Raw genomic sequence first — 17,840 nt, 5'->3', positions numbered from 1 at the left:
TGTGCTTTAAACATCTCAGAAAACAGCTGTAACAGAAGGTCCCTCCATCTCAGACATGCTTGCTCTCCTGGCAAAGGTGGGCCCCAATGTTGTGTGGGTCTGGTTGCACAATATGAAAAAAAAGCCAACCAGATCAGAAATACATCTACATCTAGCAACAACCTACATTTGGATAGTGAGGAAGAAAATACAACCTCACACTTTCAATTACAGCCCACCTCTTAAGTGAGGCAATCCTAGCCCACAGCAATGATGTTCTTTCTCCCCTCTTTTTACACTTTTTATGTCCCCATATTATTACTCACACAAAACATCCATTTTCAAGCATGGTATTTTCCTTTCTCATAAAATGCAGCAGGAGGTTCCACTGGTTAATTATAAATTGGTTTAAAAAGCATTTACCAAGAAGTGTTTTAAATCCCTTTCCCTTAATTTCATTTGATGCAGCATATGTCTTGCAGTGCAAAGGGGAGATGCGGCTTTATTGCCACTATCTGCCAGATGAACATGTTCATCATCAACAGTGCAGGGAGTGATAAGTCCCTTATCTGATACAGAGAGACAAAACACTCCCTCTTTCTTATCAACAAATTGAGTTATCAGCCAAGTGAAGTAGTTTTTCGGTAGCCTTTCTGACTGCGTTTTGCTTTTAAATCCATACTGGCAGCAAATGTTCATGGATGTATTTCCCCCTCTTATGCTCATTTCAAAATGCAGCAGCAGCCACAGATAAGAATGCGTCATCTCCCCAAGACGTCTGGTCCCAGTGCTGTTAAACAGTTCTGAATCTGCTCTGATTGCTGGTAAACTAAACTGCACCAAAAGTAACAGAAACGGTGCTAATACAAAGATCTTAGAGGAGCACAGAGGCTGTAACACTGCATGACCAAAGCCTGCTGACATAACCACCACTGGTGGCTTAGGCCACACTTCTTGGTGCTATCCCTTACTTCTGAGTGCCTGACCTGAGACAATTAGGACCCAGAAACCTTGGAAAGTGCAAGCCCTGATCTAGCCAAGGTAACGTGTTTGCTATACCTGGTTACCTATGCCCAAATCCATTCAGAATTAACTGCAGAGCATAATAAAGCTAGAGAGAAGTTAGGGTTATCAGCCATATGACATTATCAGGAGACTGTAACAGCTGAATGCATGAAAAGGTTTTTAGGTGTGAAGAGTTAGAAACCATCTGATGCCTTTTTAGGACTCTGATGGTATGTTCCCCACTGGCGTGCTCTGTGCTCCAAGCAGCTATTCTGAAAGGCTTTGCACAGAGTACTACCCATGACAAAGGTGTCAGCATCACACTAACGAGCAGAGGACGAATGCGCTGTCATTGGTATGTATTTCTCCATGCTGGAGACAGTATCATTTTGGTTGAGTTTGGCTGGAAAGTTAACTTCTTTGGGATAGCACAGAAAAGGATTTGCCCTTGACTGCAGAGGCCAGCTGCGCTCATTCCCAGCTCACCAACGTAATATTTCAATGTGACTGTTCTCTTCCATAAACCAGCCCTCAGAAGACATGACTTGATAGCAGAAACTCATGGAGGACAGTCACCTTAAGTCAGAAATGTTTCTTGTAAATACCTACAAACTCCCTGCTACACGCTCATCTTCCTCCCTCCCATAAAGACATGATCAAACAGGAGCTCCAAGATTAATATAAGGGTTGACGACAAGAACATCATCATTTCACCTGCTGAGCAAGACAAGCAAAGCCCGTGAGCGCTCTTGAGCTTGCTCAGCACAGAGCCAGACAAGGGAGCTCAGACAATCTTCACCAGCAGCTTGAACCAGAGCTCTGGACTTTGCACTGGTTCACATAAGTAGATTGCATACATCCTTCCACTTCCTCAAAAAATCAAATACAACCACCTAAGAGCTGCAACAAGACCAGTAATACCTCCAATCTCCAGTGTTTTCCAAAGGTCATACATATCTACTTTTTCAGAGGTTCTCCCTCTACGGGGCTACTTTCTTTCCCAGAATGTTTTTGTGTGGCTGAACCTGTTAATTTGGTAGCAATCAGATGCTTTGTCTTTAAAGCAGCTATTTTGCAACCAGCTGCATTATTCCTGGAAGGGTTGTATACTCTCACCTGTTTGTAGATGGGACAGGATTGCTGGATATTAATTCGCGAAGCGACAAGTGATAATTATAATAATGGCCCAGCTGACAATAATTTCAATAGTTTCCAGCCTTGCTGTAAGCTGACACATTCCTTCCTCCAGATAATATCTGATACACTCAGATATTTCTGAAGTTGTGCCTCCACAGGACATGCCGTAAGAACTACAGCGAGCTCCGCACTCCTCTGCTTTCATACCAAACCTGCAGGAAAGTTGCTACAGGAGGGGTTGTTTATTTTTCTTGAACATTAATAAGAAACCTGCCTAATAACTTCCAATCCTTCCCTCCCTTTCAGCTGCACTGGTGCTCTGGAGCTGCTTCCCACTGGGTGCACGGGTTCTGCAGACCCCCTGGGCGTCACGCCGAGCGGAGGGGGACTCTCTACACTTGCAGGTGCAATATGGAAGTGGCTCCTCATGCATGGGTAGGCAGAAAGACTCATTCCTGCTGCCTCACGTGTGATATTCAGTCCTGCGCAGGGCACAGAACGGGGAGCATCATTCAGAAACTCTCGCCCGCCAACGTTGAAGCGCTGGAGCAACGCAATGGGAGAGGCTCTGATCCCATCTTAGCTCTAAAGATCAAGGCTTTTAAAATTAAAGAAAGTCTTGACAGTGTTGATACCTGAAAGGATCATTAAGTAGTTGCAAATAGCCTTAATACTTTAAAGAGGACTTAATCAAGCAGAGCTGGGACGTCTTGACAATCTGATAATTGCAGCATAAAATTCAGAGAATGCGGAGGCCGTGGAGATGCATGACCGGCCTTTTGGGACTGATTGTTCTGAAACAGCTCTTCTTTTTCTTTTTGAAGAGAAATTTAAATTACCCAGACTTTCAAAAATAACTGTTTATCTTTTACAAGAGCCTTGAAGATCTTCTCATTTATCATGCACTTAAATCAGTGCAGATTTCCTGTAATTCACCCTTAATCCACAGCTGGACAAAACTCTCTTCTATCAAGGAATGCCAAGGCTACTGGTGTTAGCTAGGTCCCTCCCAGTTATCCATGTCAAAAGGTGTTAATTTGTGTAGGAAGGGCTGATTCAAACACTACTCATATTTTTGGGATTGCTTCTATGAGACCTAGAGTAGTTTACAGGTAGCGTATTTAAACAACAAAAAATAGCTAGCATTCCATAGCTGGTATTGAGATTTTAAAATAGTTGTATACACATCCGAAGAGGTTTATTTTATATAGTTAAGAATAAACTAATCAAAGGCTGGCTGCCCTGTTTGAAAACAAACTAAAATTTGATACCCAATTTGATGGTTTGAAAGAACTGCAAAGTGAAACTCTCTGTAAACAAAGCTAAATTAACAGCTGTGGTAATTTTACCCTGATGTAAAAAAGGTAAAGGTTGCATATGATGGAAGGACCAAAGTCGGTGAAAAGGATTTTATTCTCTGTATTCAGAAAAGTTAGTTACATTACAATGAAGATATTTTCCTGTCTTTCAATCCTAGTGTCCTCTTCAATTTTACAGTCACATAGAATAGGATAAAGCAGGGCAAATACATACCAATACATACATGGCTAATGCCAGACCACCTTTAAAAACTGCTAAGGTTTTTGTTTCACTGAAGACTTGATTTCATATGCACTGTCAGATTGAAAAATTAACATCCAAAATCTTTGGTTTTAGTAATCAAAAAATGAAAAAAAAGTCCTAACTCTCGATCCTGGGCAGGATCATTTCAAATCTCCTTTCCTGGGCTGAAGACTGGTGTGTGCAGCCCAAGCCAGAGGAGCACTTCAGGCTCTGTCCTAATTCTCTTGATGACAAAACTTACTTTTTTGGGATTTCAGTGGGTTTCTGTGGGGGACATGGTACTCACTGCAGTGCTGGGGGAGTAATTTAATATCAACAGAACACTTTCCTTCCTCAGCCCTCTTTCCACATAGTTTTCTTCTGTTGCCTTCTGTGCATTTCCCTTTTCCTGTTGGGAATAAATGGTCCGAATTTTTCCATAGTGAGGATCACAGGCTGGCAGGTGACGAGAAGCATGGTGCAGAGGAAGGACCTGTCATGTTTGCTGCAAGCACTCTTGGGCACAGAGTTGAGAGGGTGAGGGAGAGTCAAATAAATAAATTACACCAGATGCCACTCGCACTGACCCCACGACATCACCGTCTGAAGACGGACACCCACAACGTGAGGATGGAAACAGCCTTGGCTTCCAACAGCCGATGAGACCTTAGTATTTGTTATGCGCTACCTCTGGTTTAAAACTAGCATATTTTATTGTATTTTATTGTATTTTATTTTATTTTATTTTATTTTTATTTTATTTTATTTATTTTATTTTATTTTATTTTATTTTATTTTATTTTATTTTATTTTATGATACTGTTGTGATCCTCTCATTCATATTTACCGATGACACATCATTCACAAAACCCTCTGCTTTCTTCTGCACACTTTATTATCACTCTAAAGACTTGCAGCCCACGGCTGGGGCTGCTATACTGGGTTAGCAATGCTGGAAACTGCAGCGGTGTGCGTTCCTCTATTTCTTCAACAGGAGGTGTATTTTGGTCTGTGTTTTTCACCACAGTACGCAGACAAGGAGAGCGGCCCTCCCAGATGTCTGCATTTCTCCTTCACACTGGGGAAGTCTGTTGAGTAGGTATTTGTTAGTGCAGCGTATGAGTCTTTCTGAGCCTGGAAGAGGGGGGTAGGAAGATGTTACTAATTTAGTCAGTGTTGTACAGCTTGCAGAAACACTGTCAGCTTCTGCCTACACACATCTCACCTTCTTTTGTTAAAGAAATTACAGCCGCTGAAAGAGATTAAAAAGTAACACATTTCTTTCCTGGCTTTTATAGTAATAAGGCAAATCTGATTCTGTAGTGTGGGCCTGCTTTTGGGACTGGGGTCTTCTGGGATAGCAGTGGAGACGTGACTCCCTGCACAGGTGCTATCAGCCGTACAAAGGTGCGCTAGCCTGTTTTAGTGGCTCTGAGTGCCAGGACCACATTCGTTTGGGTAAATCTCTCGTACAAGGACTTAGGACTTTCCAGGACTAATTAATATCTACTTAGTACTTTCCTATTTCTCACCAGTGGAAGACCAGCAACCTGCAAAGCTGTGGAGAGGTCAAGTAAAAATTTCAGCAGAAATTTCTGGAGATAGCTACGAGTTCATGGTGACCCTACAATTATTAGATGGCTCGTTGTCCACTGAACGAGAAATTGCAGATGTCTCCTGAAAATAGAACATGCAGTAGGTGGCATAGGCACACATAAGATTACGATTTGTCTCAGGGGTTTCCAGACGGAGAGAGGTGTGAGAGCTTTTTCCACCGTCTCCACTTCTCTCTCAGGTTTTGCTTTCATTTCTGCTTCTCACAGGTTCCCACTCTGCCATCACACACAAATTCTACCCAGGTTCCCAGCTCAGCCCCCTCCCATTTTCTATTTATCACTAAACTCCCCCGTGTCAAAACAACCACGTTGACTTTGCTGTCTTCTTAATGTTATACTTGTGTATTTATTCTTTCTGTATAACAGCTATTTTGTCAAAACGGCCTTTTTACTGGAGATTTATACTTAGTGATTTCATACCTTGCATGTGTTCTTTTACATCTGGGTCTGGACGCAAGAAATCAGAGCGAAATGTCTTTCTTCATCCACGCGAAAACTGCCACGTAAGAGCGGCGCCGGTACACCTCAGCGTTGGCTCCCCAAGAAAAAGCGAACTTACAGTCTGCGCGAGACCTGAAGAAATCCTATAGAATATTTTAAAGACTGTTTCCTCGGAAGGCTGTATTGTTTCAATAGCACATTTCTGCCAGTCCTCCTTTCCTGTTTTTCCATTCATGTGAACACAGGGTATTTTAAGAGTCCATCTGCTCATGTTACTTATTCCTCACTTCAAGTCATAATCCTCTGCGATACTACAGTTAATTGCTCTGCCTATGATTATATTGCATCACGAATGGGATTATGATTTTCAACCCTATCCGTACTGGAGTAATTTCAAAATATTTCTACTGTCACCAGCTCTGGCTGAATTTTAACGTTTTTTACAATTTTGAGGACATTTATCGTGTATCCGGCTATTCTGATGCTGTTCTTAAATAGATAAAAGTGTCCACACCACATTTTACACTAGTTGTAATTAGATTGATTTGGATCTTGCACCTTTCTGGCACAGCTCAGGCCTGCCTTTGGCCACGTTATTTCCACTCAGAGCAGCAAGGTCTACTAGAGACAGGGGGTAATGTTTTTTAAAAATAGCACAATGTGGTTTAAGCCACCTCTGAGCAAGGGCAAATCTGATTCTTAAAATGTCGGTAGATGAAGCATCTGCTTCATGACTATGCGATGGCTCTTGGTTGTTTCATCACCCTTTCTGCGTAAAACTGTCCCGGCTTTACAAACAGGACACGGGACAGGAGAAAACAGTCCGAATTTTGCTCATAGCCCTCTGCTCCGGGAGTTTGATGTTTGCAAATATTCCGCTGGGCGAAACGCTGCTCAGCAGAAGTGATTTGCCAAAAGAAGAAAAAAAAAAAAAGGAGGGGGGATTGGTTTTGGGGGGGGGGGGAGGTGCAGGCCGCGGCGCCGGGGGGTCGGGGGAGCCGCAGGTGCCGGCGGCGGGGGCTGCGCGCTGCCTCCCGCGGGCGTGGGCCGGCCGGGAGAGGGCGCGATGGCCCCACGGTAGCGGCGGCCGCCGTGGGAAAGCGGGGCCGCTCCCCCCAGCCCCGCCGCGGGTGGGGAGGGGGGGTCCTCCCGCCGTGCGGGCCGGCCCCGCGCTCCGCATCACCCCCCCGGGCTTGTGCTGGCCCTGTGCTTGGAAAAGAGCTGGCGGGGGGGGGGGGGGGGAATAAATAAATATACATATAGGAATAAAGGATCCCGTGGGGACGGGACAGCCGCCTGGAAGCGTTTGGGGGAGGCACCCCGCGGTGTCCCTCCATCTCCCGCGGGTGCGGAGCCCAGCGCGGCGAGGGGGGGGGGAGGGGGAGGTAGGATGCGCGGGGCGCAGCTCGGCGGGGGCTGGCGGCGGCGCCGGGGACCCGCAGGTGCGGGAGTTGCGCCCGCCCGGGCGGCGGGAGGGGGCCGGGGGTGTCCGTGCGGGTCGCCGGCAGCTAACGGTTCGGCGGGGCCCGCCTGCCCGCCGCGATGGGGGGGTGCCCCGTCGGGGCTCGGCAGCCGCGGCACTCCGCGCCCCCTCGGGGGTGGCCGAAAGGAAGGGGGGGGCCCACGATGGGGCCGCCGGTGGGGGTCGGAGCGGGGGCGGCACAAGCCGGGGCGGGGGCACGCCCGTGGGACCGTCAAAGGGAGAGCGGCTGCAAGGTGACCCCCGTGGGGCCCGGCCTCCGCCCCCCCGCAGCCTCCTTCTCCCGGATTAATCCTCCGCAGGCGCCGGCAGAAGCGGGATAATCGAGCGGCGGCCGGGGCGGGGGTGCCCGAGCCACACACGCTCCTTTGTGCCGGGAGCCAGCGCCTCCCCCGCCGCCCCCTCCCCCCGCGGGGCCGGTGGGCGCCGAAGCCTCTTTGAGGGGGGCAGAGGAGAGGGTGAAGCCCCTTCCCCTGCCGCCGCCATCGGGGGGCAGCGCGCTCTGCCTGCTGGAAAGCCGGCGGGAGGAGGGGAAGGGCGAGGAGCGGCCTTTTAATCCTTAGTAGTATTTTTTTTTTTTTACTATGTTTACTTCCGACCTCTGCTTGCGCGCCTCGTAGTAAAAAATTAAAAAAAAAAAAAATAGTAAAATAAATAAAAAGAGCGGCGGAGCGCTGCATCGCCCCCTCCCCCCCCCCCCCCGGCGGCGCAGCAGCGCGGAGCAGCGCGGAGCAGCGCGGAGCAGCGGCGCGGCCGCCCCCTCGCGGCGCCCCCTCCCCGCGGCGGGAGAGCGCAGCCTGCGCGGCGGGGGCGGCGGGCGGGGAGCGGCGCCGCGCAAGCCGGGAGTGCGCAGCGAGCGCGGCGGCGCTGCCCCCGCCCCCCGCGGTACCTCCCGCCCTCCCTTCGCCGGCGCTTTAAAGGAGGAAGGCAACTAAACTTCTATTGTACCGGACAGAGCGCGCCGCGCCGCCTTGGACCTACAATCTGCCGCACGCCGGGAAGGCGGCTTCTCTCCGTGTGGGTTTTTTAAGCCGTGGTGGGAGGAAGAGATCTACGTTCTCCCGGCGTTTCGTCTTCTTCCCCCCCCCCGCCCCGTCCTTCCCGGCGGTTCTTTTTTAATTATTTTTTATTATCTGTAATTTTTTCCCCCCCTCCTCGTTTTGTTGTTCCCCGCACCGCCCGCAATAATTGCCTCGCTACGTTTCGCAGCTGGCGCGTTGGAGAAGCCGGTGAGTTGCGGAGCTTTGCTTTTCCCATCACTCGATCCCCCGCGGTTGTGGCGTTTGGACTGACACGGGCTGCGGACACCCGGGCTGCCGGCGGGGCTGCGCTTCGCGGACGTGGACACCGACGGTCCCTCCCGAGGGACGCTCTCCGCTGCCGGGGCACCGGCGACCCCCATCCTTTTTCTTGCGCTCGGATTTTAATTTTAATTTTTTTTTAGGGGGGGGAGAGCATTTGATTCTCCCGCATATGCGCGGGCAGGTTATGCTTCTTGTACATATTGCTTATATGCATATATATATGCGTATATGTATGTATATATGACAAGATTTGGCAAAGTTTGCCAAGATCCCTGCCCGTCCCCGCGCGTTGCCAGCTCGCCCAGGTGGGTGGCTGGGGAGCAGCTCGGCTCTCGCCTGGAAGCTGCCGGGCGCTCGCCGCCCTTTCCCGCCCGGCTCCCGGGAGGCGGGATGGGGATGGCGCTGCGGCCCCGGGAGGGACGGGGCTCCGTGCCGGCGCCGGCCGGAGCGGTTCCCGGCGTGAGCGCGGAGGGGCGGCGGGCGGGAAGCCGCGCCGAGCCGCGCAGGGCGGCCGAGCTCCGGGAGCCCCTCCGGGGGAGCCGCCGGCCGCGGGGCGGGTGGTCCGGGAGCCGGCAGCCGAGCCCTCGGTAGATCAGGTCGCGCTGCCCGGTTGCCCTGCCGAGCTTGGAAGGGGGTGAAGGGAGGTCGTGCACTTTTTTTTTTTATTGTTATTATATTTTTTTCTTTAATTACTAAACGCGACTGCGCGTTTCCCCGCCGGCGAGGGTCCGGGAGGGAGCGCTGCGGCCGGGGGCCCGGGGGCCCCGCCGAGGCCGGGGGGAGCCGATCCCCGCGGCGGAGCGCGACTCACCCGGGTGCCCCCCTCTCCCCCGCAGGCACCAGCCGCCGCGATGCCGCTCAGCGCCGGCTTCCCCAGCAAGAACTACGACTACGACTACGACTCGGTGCAGCCCTACTTCTACTTCGAGGAGGAGGAGGAGAACTTCTACCTGGCGGCGCAGCAGCGGGGCAGCGAGCTGCAGCCCCCCGCCCCGTCCGAGGACATCTGGAAGAAGTTTGAGTTGCTGCCCACGCCGCCCCTCTCCCCCAGCCGCCGCTCCAGCCTGGCCGCCGCCTCCTGCTTCCCCTCCACCGCCGACCAGCTGGAGATAGTGACCGAGCTCATCGGGGGGGACATGGTCAACCAGAGCTTCATCTGCGACCCGGACGACGAGTCCTTCGTCAAGTCCATCATCATCCAGGACTGCATGTGGAGCGGCTTCTCCGCCGCCGCCAAGCTGGAGAAGGTGGTCTCCGAGAAGCTGGCCTCCTACCAGGCGGCCCGCCGGGAGGGGGGCCCCGCCGCCGCCCGCCCCGGCCCGCCGCCCGCCGGGCCCCCGCCGCCGCCGCCCGGCCTCGCCGCCTCCCCCGCCGCCTCGGCCGGCCTCTACCTGCACGACCTGGGGGCCGCCGCCGCCGACTGCATCGACCCCTCGGTGGTTTTCCCCTACCCGCTCAGCGAGCGGGCCCCGCGGGCCGGACCGCCCGGCGCCAGCCCCGCGTCCCTGCTGGGCGACGACACGCCGCCCACCACCAGCAGCGACTCGGGTGAGTGGGGCCCACGCGTGTCCGCGGCAGGGCGGGGAAACCCGCGCGGCGCCGAGCGGCCCCGGGGGCTCGGCTGGGGCCCCCCGCCCGCCTCCCCCCCGCTCCCCGCCTGGGCTTTTTTAAATGCCACGTTAGCGAGGCACGCAGAGGCTCCCAACGAATTTATTTCCTGGAAAACCAGCCCAGTTTTCCCTCCAGGCGTGGAGGGAGGAAAGGGAGAAGGAAAAAAAAAAAAAAAGGGGGCGGGGGGAGGGAGAAACTTTCATAACGGGGTCAGAGTCGGTCTGCGAGGCGGTGTCCCGGTGGAGCCGGCTCCCGGTGCCACCCGTGGGGCCGGGAAGGAATTAACCCCCTCCCGAGAGCCGCGGGGGGAATGTGCAGGCGGGGAGGTGCTAGTGAAAGTGGCTGCGAGGAGTGAATGGGGCTGGGAAAGTTTTAGAAATGCTTCCTTAGGTATTTGACAGCGTGTTCCGCTCCCTCATAAATTTGGTTTGAAAGTGAGTTTCTACTCAAAGCGTTACAGCCTTCTTCTCCCCCTCCTCCTTGGATTTTCCACAAATTAGCAGATCAAGAGAGATTCAGAAAACGTCTCTGAATACACATGTGTGTTAAGTAAGCCTTCTTTTGAGGCGTGGTCAAAGCCTTCTAAATCCTTAATTAAGGGCAGCTTGAGTCTGGGAGCTTTATTGCGCTGTACTGCTGACAACCGAGGTTAAACTTTCCTGCTATCTTTCATGTACTCCTCGGAATTACACAAGATCTTTGCAATTTTTGCAATCAGGGAGCCAGGGTTTGGAGCGCCGGCCCTGTGTCCTATTGCACTTGAAGCGTTGCATCCTTAAAGGAAAGGCTCTTGGGGAAAGTGGAGTCCAGCAGCAGCAAATGGGTTTAATAAGGGTTTAGCAAGGGGTTCCTTGCTGTGCAGCTCAGAGTAACCTTCCCTTATAAATACGGTGCTCTTGAGACTATTTGCATAGATCAGCTTTTAAGTCTTTTATTTATTTTTTTTTTTTTTCCCCCTTGCAGAAGAAGAACAAGAGGAAGATGAGGAAATTGATGTCGTTACATTAGCTGAAGCGAATGAATCGGAATCCAGCACAGAGTCCAGCACAGACACATCAGAGGAGCACAGTAAGCCCCACCACAGCCCGCTGGTCCTCAAACGATGTCACGTCAACATCCATCAGCACAATTACGCCGCTCCTCCTTCCACCAAGGTTGAATACCCAGCTGCGAAAAGGCTAAAGTTGGACAGTGGCAGAGTTCTCAAACAGATCAGCAATAACCGAAAATGCTCAAGTCCCCGCACGTCAGATTCTGAAGAGAACGACAAGAGGCGAACGCACAATGTCTTGGAGCGCCAGAGGAGAAACGAGCTGAAGCTGAGTTTCTTTGCCTTGCGTGACCAGATACCTGAGGTGGCCAACAACGAAAAGGCGCCCAAGGTTGTCATCCTGAAAAAAGCAACGGAGTACGTTCTTTCCATCCAGTCGGACGAACACAGACTGATTGCAGAGAAAGAGCAGTTGAGACGGAGGAGAGAACAGTTGAAACACAAACTCGAGCAGCTAAGGAACTCTTGTGCATAGGAACTCTTGGGCATCACTTAGAGTAACCCAAACTAGACTGAAACTATGATAAAATATTAGTATTTCTAATATCAGTCATGACCTACACCAGTCTGCCGAGTATGGAACTATTGCAACTGCATGCTGTGCGATTTAACTTGAGACTACACAACCTTGGCTGAATCTCCCAAGGGTTTGGCCAGAACCTCAAAACTGCCTCATAAGTGACACTTTGGGCATAAGGGATGATGGGACATTCTTCATGCTTGGGGATGAACTCTTCAACTTTTTTTCTTTCAAAGTTTTGTATTTAAGGCATTTTTTCATATGAGAATCCCAAAAAAAAGTTGTCCCCAGATTGCTGTATATATTTACACATCTTATGGCCATGTAAATATCTTTTAATAAAGTCTTTATAGAAAAATGTGCAACATTAATACGCAACAGTTGTGGCAACTGGATTTATACTTCTCTTGAACTTGTGCCATAACATTTCACAGTTTTGTTTTTTATTTAAATACATTTTTCTTTTAAAAATGATTTTTATTTTGTTTTTAGATAAATAAATATTTGCCCAAAATATAATTAGCTAAACCTTGTGTAAAGACTTTGCTTTGTCTCCCACTGTTGTCATTAGATGCTTCTTTCCATGACAGCCCTTTCCCTGTCATCATGGCAGTGACCTGACAAAAGCCAAAGGGGAGTTAGGTGAGAGGAAACAATGATAATTTTGCAGCTTAGCAGGGAGTTGGGTTTCTTTCCTCCCCTCTTGTATTAATTCAAGTAGATAAGATCAGTGGTCTGATGTGCTGTGTTGGTTCAACCAGTGTTGCCACCAGTGCTTCTATAAAGGTGCTGGTAGCAATGTCCCCCTCGGCCATGGTCATCTGCCTGAGGTGAGGCGTATTTTCACGCTGGCCACCCTGGTGTATGGGCTCTGCATTCCTTCCACAGACGTTAAACTACATTTTTCAGGGCATGACCTTCATTCTGCGCTAGGGACCCAGCTCCCTGTTTTGAGGGCTGCTCTGTAGTATGCTCACCTTAATTGCTTCCTGTTTGACTTTGAACAGAAGTTAAGTGAGATAAGAAAATAAACTGAGATGGTAAGTGTTGAAATGGTTAAAACAACAGAGCGGTTTCCCTTTTTAAGTGCTGAAATCAGCAGGGCCAATCTTCCTAGACAAGCACCTTAACACTTTATTAATGTGGATAGTTGGGATTTCAAGGAATACAAAGTTCAAGGACACACAAAAGGGGGCAAAGGAAACGAAGAGCTATCTCACACCTGGAGAATATGCTTGGACAGATGCCTAGCATTTGCCAGACATACTAAATCATATTTACATTCAGGAATTGTCCCATGATCAGCTTCGGATGGGTCATAAAGTACTTGCTTGACACAGCTCCTAAGATTAAATTTGATCTTTTTCTCCCTTCCTTTCACCCACTTAGCTCCACTTCGGTCACAACTTGAGCAAGAAATCAATGAGCCCTTTGATGTGGGAGAAGAAGGTGCTTTTCAAGAAGTTAAACCTTGCACTTTTTGATTTTCATAATTCCCGTTAAATACATATTTGCTTGGCTTCTGACCATTCATGTGGCAGTGCTGCCAGATAACACCAGTGCCAGCAACCAAACTGAGACTGAGGGTTCAGATTTTCTATAGCTTTCGAGTTTGGAGTGGGAAGAAGAACGGTTAAGTGTGGGTGTGTATGGTGCAGGGGAGTAGAGGTAGCATTTTAGGGACAGCATAGATGCCAAAGGTCTCTGCCCTGCAAAGCCTAGGGTAACCATCCTAACAATTTTGCACGTAGGACTCCCAAAAGAAAACAAGTGTCTACATCCTGTTTCATGAGGTGCTTTAGGTGCTGGGCTGAAGATTTCTTGGGGAAAAACATTCCGTTAGAATACCAGGAGAAAGCAAGACTTTTTTCTTCAATTTGTCTGCACCACCTGCTTGTTACTGGGTTTATAGAAGTGGTCTGTAGTTGCTTTTTTCAGTGTGTGATTCAGATATTCAGTTATGAGGAAAAAGAATGATGTGAAATGAAAGTGTTAATTGTATCTGAACTGTAAATCAGGACATCTTCCAGCTCTGAATAAGCTTTATTAGACAGAAGAACTTATTTTAAAAGAACATGAATTTCACTTGCCTTTTGGCGTGCACTCTATTTTAGATATTGCTTAGGAACAAAAGCAAGCTGTTCAAGAATTTCTAATTGCATCCCCATCCTCCAAAACAAACCAAGAGGTGCAGATCCATCCACAAACTGTGAAAAAAGTCTGTCATCTTTGGGTCCCACTTTCATGTATTAGCAAAACCCCCTCACTTCTTCCCGTTAAATGAGGTTAGACCACAGTGATTAATAAGCCCCTCCTTATTTGTCGGCTTCTTAAATCATTTGGAGAATAGTTTTCTATCTGCAGAAGGTCCTTGGTCTGTTGATGGATAGGATACTTGCAGTTATTTAATTTCTCACTCTCATCTTTTAATTGAGCATCATTTCCGCTTGCCGCTTTCCTACTGGAAGAGTACACCAGATCATGAACATGATCCCCAATTGCCACTCTAAAGGAGTGTGATTTTATGGGATGATGCTTCATATTTATGACATTCCTTACTTTGTTGAAGGATTACAAAGGACCTAAATAATGTAGTAAAAGAATAAATAAATTTAACACAGCCTATGGGTGCAGGGGTAAAAAAACCTCTCCTTGTCATTAAACTGCTGCTACAATAAAGAGGAAGGTGGCTTCTGCTTTCCAACTCCGCATGAGAGGTTAGGACGTTCGGAAGACACAGACATCCCACCGGAGTTTCTGGGCTGGATTCAGTTAGTAACACATTGTATATGGATGGGGAAGCGTTGTTTTTTGCTGCTGTTTTGGAGCAATAAAGGAGATAAGCTTATAAAAGAAGCCTCTGAGCCTTGAAATAAAATGCAGTAAGTATTTACAGTGCTTGCCAAACAGCTGTACCAAAACACTACTTGAAACACAAGGAGCATTTTTAGCTTCATCTCTGCTCCTTTACTTTCACGGGAGATTTCAAGCCACTTCTCTTCCAGAAAAACATTAGGCAAAATATGGTGTCAAAAAAAGCTAGAAACAAACTATCATGGTGAAAATAAAATTGCCCTTGTCATATACTCTCACTGTTCTCGTTTAATAATCCTGATTTTTAGATTCCAGCTTCCTTTTTTTCTTGTGTCTAAGTTTTGTCTTTCCAGCCAACTAATAATCTGAATGACTTCAACATATCAATACAGAATATGCTGGGGAAGCATTGGGATGTACAAAAGCACCTGTGTTGGCTTAATTCCGCTCCCGTCTGAGTCTGTGGCAATTCCAAGTTTCTTCCAGGGAAACAGACTTGTGCCAGTGGAGGATGCTCTTGAAAATTTTATCACTGCCTATAAAGAAATCACTTTACTTGCCACTGCCATAACCACTCTTGCTCCTGTAGCACTTTGTAACCATTGCAGGCAGTTGAGAGATGACAAACATTTCGTCAGAGTTGTACTAAAAGGAGAATTTCAGGTAACTGGAATAGAATTACTGTAAACTGGAAATAAGCCAGGCCACTTCAGCTAACATCTGAATTTATTCAAAACGGAAGGTAGAGGTGGTTGTTTCATCTACAGAGATGAACCATCTTCTAATACGCTGGATTTTTTTTTTTTTTACTAGTTTTTTTGATTCATCTGTGTTAGAGTCATCTGTCAATGAATTATCGGAAATATAAAACGGAATGGTAAGGAATCCTGACACAGCCAGACAGCTTGGGAAGAGACCCGGGATTTACTTCCCAGCTTATGGGTTTGCTGTTTCCTCATTTTAAGAGGACATCTATGGGAGCTTCTGAAAAAAAAAAGGCTCTGCTGACTGAAAACTAACCCTGGTTTCCCCTTGAGGTTTTCATGCAGACGAGGCCTAAACCTGCCTAGAAAAAAAAAAAAAAAATCAAGAAATGAGCTAGATGAGCCGCAGAAGCCAGATTTCATTTCCAGTACAAAACGTTTGACTTTCAGCACGGTTTACCTGCCTTCGTGCCATTTACTCATCTCAGGCATAGCTGTAGGGTCAGTGGGGACAGGCAATGGTGAGAACGCTGTCCAAGATTCAGCATAACAGGTAGGAAGTGAAAGTGGGGGTTTTCCTAATTCTGCCATTCACCTTCTACAGACATCCTGAGCAAAGGGAGGGTGCAGGCATTTGGAGCATCTTGCTGATGGCAGGGGACTCAGCGGTGTGAGTAATGCACGTCATGGAAGAGTTGCAGTTACCGCTTATCCAGGTGGGAACAGGGTTGGGTAAGACTCTGGCAAGGCAGTGACAATAGCACCTCTTAATCAGTTCTTGACTATATGACAGGGTATTTTTTTCACATCTCTACAGAGGCCAAGGACCTTGTCCCTAAGTCTGCCCAGACTCCATCTTCCTAGGAAATAAGCTCATTTTTCTGATAATAAAACGTATGACCTTTGGTGCTAAATATTAGTGCATATGAAAAAATTTCATTTGCCACTTATCAAAACTATCGAATATTTGTAGTTACTGAGCAAACCTTGCTTCAAGTTGCCATCAATGCCTGGGAGCCAGAGCTACAAGCCACATTTGCATGGTCGTGCTTGAAACCATGAGACAAAGGCTGCACGACTCTGGCTGACTTTGACGGCAAAAAGTATCTTATTCCCACAAGCACTGCAGTTTCCAGCTTGATGTATGAATGGTGGAGCTATTTCTTGTTCTACACAAGTCTGGAGGAAAGCAGCTAGGTAGGTTAGCTCCTGACATTAAGTATTATGGTGGTTGCATTTTCTCGCTAAACTCACCCTTCATGTGTGTCTCTCTATGGTCTTGCCATGGCTACTGCTTTGTTGAATATATTTCCATTCAAGTCAAAACCTTTCTTGCAACCATGTGTAATTTCCATCGCAAGCTTCTATGTCCCAGTTATGTGGAATTATGTTTTTCCTATAGGATCAAAAAGAAAAAAAAAAAGAAGAAATAAAGGATTAGGTGCTCTAAATGAAGAGGTTTTAAAATATAAGCTGCAAAAATGGAGCAATCTGACTGGGTAACAAAGAGTTCCAAGCAGAGAAATTAACACTGCTTGGAACTAATTAGCCCCATCAGCTTCCTTCATGCGAATTTATCCATGATGAAAGAGGACAGAAATAGCAGGAGGAAAAAAAATAATAGGAATTGTGCTTTATACACAGCTACTATGACTAGGCAAACCCTCAAAAATTCTGCAGGCTAAAATGCGAGCGTGCGTGATCAAATGCAAAGCCCTGCTCCCGCAGCCACGTCCCTTCGGACATCTCTCTGGATCGCTGCAGCTTGCAGTTGCACAGCAGCTCTCCCGTTTCCCAGCACATTTTTCTTCCAGGCGCCACGTGTGTGCAAGGGGCTGCTCATAGGGATGCAGCTGCCGGAGTGAGAGCTTCTTTCCACTCCTTTTTCTCCCATTAATCTGCTCCGTGACGACAGCAGGACCAAACAAAGCCTCTTGGTGCAGGTAGTTCCTGTGATCTAGTGCCCGGCTGAGTGTCTGACAAAGCCCTTTTTGGCTTGTGACCGAGGCCATGCTGTGCTATGGATGAATTAGGGGAAGAGGGATCAACTCTGCAACTGTGAGCAAATACAGCAAATGTGAACTAAAGGTTTGCATGCTTCCCCATGCTATGAAAATATCCCCGCTCTCCCTCCCCTGCAGAAAAGTGGTGTCTGCAACACCAGATGGGCTCCTACCACAGTGCTGGACAGACCCCACATTGCTCAGCTTCTAAATTTATTCAGTCTGATTTATTTAGTTTATTTAGGTTTATTCAGTCTGATATGGGCAATGCTGTTTCCTAGAATTCTTTGGGTTTTCATTTGATTGCACTACAATAATTCCTTAAATAATTTGGTTTTATTCATGTCATCATATACGTCCCAGGAAACAAAACCTGCTTGGTAATAACTGCTACCAGACCAAGGCTTTCCAACAAGAGTGTTTTTGGAAAGCCGGTGCAGATGTATGTAAAAACAAGTAAAAATGTGCTAGAAAATACAGTGACGAGGCTGGATCAGACAGCAAAGACAACTTTTCCACCCCCAGTTTCTATCAGGCTTTTTTCACTATTCCACACTTTATTAATTTACTTTTAGGCTGCACGTTAAAATCAGGAATCAAGGAGTAACCAGAATCTAAATTAAAAGGCTGTAA

The 17,840-nt window shown here is 48.1% G+C and overlaps 1 protein-coding gene across 1 annotated transcript; it reads left to right on the top strand.

Moving 5' to 3' along the window:
- Positions 1-8,227: 8,227 nt before the first annotated feature.
- Positions 8,228-12,036, top strand: MYC (MYC proto-oncogene, bHLH transcription factor). The gene is made up of 3 exons (XM_082307654.1): positions 8,228-8,429; positions 9,341-10,052; positions 11,079-12,036. The coding sequence occupies exons 2-3, from the start codon at positions 9,356-9,358 to the stop codon at positions 11,639-11,641; spliced, it is 1,260 nt and encodes a 419-aa protein (XP_082163780.1). The 5' UTR covers positions 8,228-8,429; positions 9,341-9,355; the 3' UTR covers positions 11,642-12,036.
- Positions 12,037-17,840: the final 5,804 nt, after the last annotated feature.

The sequence above is a fragment of the Platalea leucorodia genome (genome assembly GCF_965183815.1).
Source record: "Platalea leucorodia genome assembly, chromosome: 1".
Taxonomy (NCBI): Eukaryota; Metazoa; Chordata; class Aves; order Pelecaniformes; family Threskiornithidae; genus Platalea; species Platalea leucorodia.
Note: the sequence above shows the minus strand (reverse complement) of the source record. Positions and strands in the feature narration are given on the sequence as shown.